General features: G+C 35.3%; 1 protein-coding gene across 1 annotated transcript; it reads right to left on the bottom strand.

Moving 5' to 3' along the window:
• Positions 1-359: 359 nt before the first annotated feature.
• Positions 360-5092, bottom strand: LOC112695431 (uncharacterized). Its single transcript, XM_025747774.3, has one exon. It carries the CDS (start codon positions 4792-4794, stop codon positions 3913-3915), a length of 882 nt encoding a protein of 293 aa, XP_025603559.1. The 5' UTR covers positions 4795-5092; the 3' UTR covers positions 360-3912.
• Between the last annotated feature and the right edge of the window lie 207 nt (positions 5093-5299).

Genomic DNA, 5299 nt, shown 5'->3' with positions numbered 1-5299 from the left:
TCTTTCCCAGTTGACAAATCTCACAAATACAATTGGGAATATGAATCCGTGGTAGACCAGAAACAAGTCCTTTTCTTGACAGGTAGTTTAGGCCAGAAAAATGAAAGTGCCCAAACCGCATATGCCACAACCAGTTATCATCAAGTATCACAGAACTCATGCAAGAGGGATTAACATGTTGAATTTTTAACGGAAACATTCTGTTTGAGGTCATCTTTGCTTTATCTATGAACCTTCCGTTGTTGTCAAATACAGTACAATATCCATGATAAGTTATCATCTTATATCCCTTCTCAGATAATTGCCCCATACTTAGTAAATTGTAATCAAGTTCAGGAGCATAGAAAACATCAGAAATATAACTCAGAGAACCATCTTTCAATCTAATTGGTATGTGCCCTTTTCCTTCAATAGGGATCTTTGTACTATTACCAAACTTCAATAATAGTTTAACTGAATCATCTATTGAAGAAAATAACTCCTTTCTACCAGACATATGATTACTGCAAGCATTATCCAAGTACCATATATTTTCATCTTCAGCACATGAATTACTTGTAAAAAATAAAGTCTGAGTACCCGGATTATCATCAGTGTTTTGATGCTGATTTTCTGCAACGTGTGCTTGATTGTTATTCACCATTTTGAATCTGCAATCTGCTGCTTTGTGTCCATACTTTCCACAATGAAAGCAGTTGAAATTGGTTCTTTCTTGATGAAAATTTCCTCGACCTCTTCCTCGGTTGACAGGCCTGAAATTCGTTCCACCTCTTCCTTGATTAGGTGGTGTAAAATTGTTGTAACTTCCTTGGTTGTAATTGCCACGACCTCTACCTCTAAAACTTCCTCTGCCTCTATTGTGAAAATTAAAAACACGACCTCTTCCTTTCTTGTGTACGGCTTGATTCTGCAACGTTGTTGAAATTCACTCGACTTTTCAGGGCTTCCTCGGTTGATTTTTCAGACTTCTCTAGTATTCTACTGATGTGGCTTTCCATGGTTCCTTGCAACTCTGCAATCGTCATAGTATCCATATCGTGGGACTCTAGTATCGTAGTCACCACATGGTCATACTTCATCGGCATAGTGCGAAGAATTTTCTCCACCACTTTGCTATTGGACATATCTTCTTCATAGACTCTCATTTATTGACAAGATCTGTAACACGAGTAAAATATTACTCAACGGTTTCTGAGCTAGACATCTCGTACCTTTCATATTCTCTTCTTAAAGACTGTAGCTTTGCTTTCTGAGCTTTATCTACGCCTTTGTATGACAGCTTCAACGTGTTCCATGCTTCCTTTGCACTTTTGGCATTTGCTATTTTGCCAAACACCGTATAATCTACTCCTTGATGAATTTGAGATAGCGCCAATTGATCTCTCCTTTGTTGGGCAGCATCTGCTCCTTCTTGCAAACCTGGTTCAATGAAATTCCACAGGTTCTGGGCCTTCAAATGGGTGGACATCAAAGTCTCCCAATAACTATAATCAAGTTTCCCATCTAACTTGGGACCGGACCACACAATATTAAAAGTGTTTGCCATACTGACTCTATGAATAAACAACTATGTGAGAACTCTCTCACACCTCACAAACTCTCAAACACCAGGCGCTGGACTAACCAGCTCTGATACCAATTGTAAGTATAATACCCACAACTAATTGGCCCTAGGATCACTCACTCATATAAATGACACTATCATATTTTTCATCTCTCAAACTCACTAACACTCATAAAACAAGGAAGAGAATTTTCACATTTCAAAACATACACATTTCATTATGGAACACACACATACATTTCACAAGGCATATGTGCCTTTATATAGGCAATGCTTCTCTACTAAAATAATAATTTATGAATTACAACTTAATTTTGTAATGACTACTATTTTATGAGTTGGCTTCATGAATCTTCTTTCAACTTGTATTCATGTAGTTTCCATAATCTTCTAATTTGCTTAACTTCCAATTTCACTTCAATTTGATTTTGAATTTCTTCAATGTTGTAGAATGTTGTAGGTATACTACTCTCTTGAATGCTCTTTAAAAATCTTCAAGCTTCCAACATTAACTTCTAGCAATATCTAGCCAATTGATGATTATTGTATTCAACTAAAATTTTGCTTCTTCTTTGACCATTTTGACTTCAAAAACTCTTCATGAAAATTCTAGTGATGCAAGTTGATTTAAAATTTTAATCAACAAATAGAGTTGAATCATGTGACACAAATGAATTTGAAAAGGTTGATGCAGCTTTGAGTTTTATTGTTATGTTGACAAAAAAGACAAATATATTTTGAAAAGAAATTAAAAATTATGCGTGTATGTAACGTGTAGGATTCAATATTCATGAATTAGGATATTGACTTGCACTTCTTTTATCTTTTTTTCTTAAAGAAAAATAAACTAACTCATTAAAATTATGCCCACAAAATAACATCTTTGAAAAATATCTTCTTCAAATGTACCTTTAAATCATAACTTATCTGTCTTGCTGCTAGTAGCCAACAAATCAATTCCCTCAAATTGAAGCCGGATAGACCACATCCATAAATTCTCTCTTCTTACTCTACATTTTTTGTTTATTTATTTATCAGCCCTACTACACAGCCCCTGGCTGAAATCGCCGCAAGAGATCTTGTTTGAACCTCCTCCACGAGAAGAAAGGCGTATTCTCCTCCCACCATTCCAACCACGTTAATGCTTCTCCATGGAAAGCCAACATGACGTAGTCGAGCTTCTCTCTGGAAGTGATATGGGTCAGCCGGAAATAGCGTTCTATCTGCACCAGCCACCCACACACATCGTCCCCATCAAACATTGGTAACTCCACCCGTCGGTTCTCCTCTTTCCTCCGCACCCTCTCCGTGCTCTTGCTCTTCTCTATCACGATGCAATCGGTTTCTATTTTCCTCCACATTCAACCCCTTACTCAACTCCTCGAGTCTCTTCGTAATCATCTCAGTGCTGCGTGCATGTTCGCCTCTAAATTCCTCCATCTGTCTTTCCAATCAGTCCGCCCTAGCCTCTATAGTTGCAGCTCGCGTGGATGACATGTACAAAATCTCCAGGAATCGTGTTCTAATACCAGTTGTAACAACTGGTACCTGCACAACTAAAAATATGCACATCAACAACACAGCAACACACAGAACAGAATAGAAGAGTGATATAGATGTAGAAAATAGTAAGGAAGATACAAGAACAATAAAGAAAAATGATAAGGGCTGTGTGTAAGAGCCAGCCTCAACTCTCCTAATCTATGTCTTAACTTTTTTCAAAACGTCCCTCCTGCCACCCCAATTCTGTTACTGGTATACTCAATTCGGTTAGGATTCTCCAGCTGATCCTTTTTCACGTTTTTTCCACTAACAGTGCCAGCTGGCATATTAATTACATGAATATCCCCTTCTTTCTTTTTTCCAATTCTCCCTTCCACTCTCCTCTTTCTACTATAGTACAAAGGCAGAGGAGGAATTTTTCTTTCTTTAGGAATAGAAACTTCTATTCTCACTATTGTGTCTGGGTATATAACACGAAAAAAAAAAATTAATTATCAATTAGAAATTATATATAAAAAAAAAACTTAATTGATATGACATTTTAACTAAGTGTTCTCTCTTATTATATAGAAAAGAATTTAGAACAAGGAGGGATAAATTTATTCTTTTGCTTTGCATGATTTGCATTTAATTTCAAATTCAATCATAAGTTTACTCAATTTTTTTTATTTATTTTGGCTGAACACAATTAACTATATATAATTTGTAATTCCATCCTTATCAGTTAAACAATTTCATCGTTATCATAAAAATAAGGGTTAATACATTATCTGCAATAATTGTATACAAGCTGCTAATTAATTAATATATTACAAAATTCAAAAGCCGTTAAGTTGGATCAACAACTAGTGATTAAGAATGTTGAGAAGGGCAACTCTGATTTTGATTAAGCGCCTAAACAATGACTCAAGTCCTTCTTCAAGATCTTGAATGCATGACCCCAATCTTAGTAACTTGTTCTGCAAGTCATCGATGTTTCCCATATTGAATGCAAAGAACTGCAATGCATCATCCACTTTTGCAAATTCATTATTGTCCTCTGTGTTGGATAACATCCTTTTCTTGTTCATCAGCTTCGAAACCAACAGCCAACCGCCACGTTTCGATTGTGTAGATCCAGAAATAAAGTTCAAAAGGGACTCGAATATGGCAAAACTAGTAACTTGAATTTCTTTCAACAAGTTAACTGTTTGATATTCTTTGTTGATCATAGAAGGGTTGCATTTATTTGCATTATGACCCTTTAAATTTTCCAAGGCTTTGAAGATTGATTTTCTCACCACTTTCCTTGATGTCAAGAATTTTTTAACCTCTATTGTTAGCTCAACTTGGCCTTGCCTTCTTCGCCGGATTATCGATTGAAGCTCGCGGCTGCACTCTTTGGTGTGAAGTAGAGCATCTTTTGTTGTTGTGCAAGCATCTAGAAGCATCAAGGAACCTTCCAAGAGTTCATCCACCCATTTTTCGCGGCGTTGGTGGACTAATGCTTCTTGTGTTAGAGGTAGTTGAACCAAATTTTGGACACAATTGTGCAAATCAAGAAGGATACTTAGTTTTTGGGTGAGCAATGAAGCAGAGGAGGTAGTGGTGGAATCAGAAGAAGCACCACCTCCCCCTAATATAGCTAAGTATTCATCGCATTGTAGAATAATAGGGTGTGGCTTAGAAGGCAAACTATTAGAACGAGCATGGTTATGAATTTTGATGTTCAATGAGGAGGCTTCCATGTTTTTCTTCTAAACAAAAGAGGAAAGATTAAAGGGTGTTTATATTAAGATTCAATATGTGGAATTGAATTTCCAATTTGCTTTCCTTTATTGGCTATGATCAATATATATATGTGTGATAAACTCTATCATATCAAATTATATGATAATAAATAAATATTATGTGCATAAAAAAAAAAATCACGCACTAAATCAGTTATTATATTAAAAAATATATTTTAGATGAATAGTTAATTTAATAATCGATATTTATATATATTAGCATGATTGATATATAATTGATTACTAAATGATCTAATACTGATCAAGACAAAAATCAAAGATATGTTATATCTAATGTCTCCTTAGCATATCTCTACAACTCATACTTCATTTTTTTTTTTAAATTGTGAAATCATATTTGGCCAATATTTGTTTATGGTTCATTGTATCTTTATTATACAATGCACGAGGGACATTGACATTGCAATTTAGTTGCTATTGCATAATTATAAATATCTTGTCC

The sequence above is a fragment of the Arachis hypogaea genome, chromosome 6 (assembly GCF_003086295.3).
Source record: "Arachis hypogaea cultivar Tifrunner chromosome 6, arahy.Tifrunner.gnm2.J5K5, whole genome shotgun sequence".
NCBI classification, from domain to species: domain Eukaryota; kingdom Viridiplantae; phylum Streptophyta; class Magnoliopsida; order Fabales; family Fabaceae; genus Arachis; species Arachis hypogaea.
Note: the sequence above shows the minus strand (reverse complement) of the source record. Positions and strands in the feature narration are given on the sequence as shown.

Excerpts from the sequence above, each read along its gene's own strand:
- LOC112695431 (XM_025747774.3), bottom strand. The coding sequence starts at position 4,794 with ATGGAAGCCTCCTCATTGAACATCAAAATTCATAACCATGCTCGTTCT.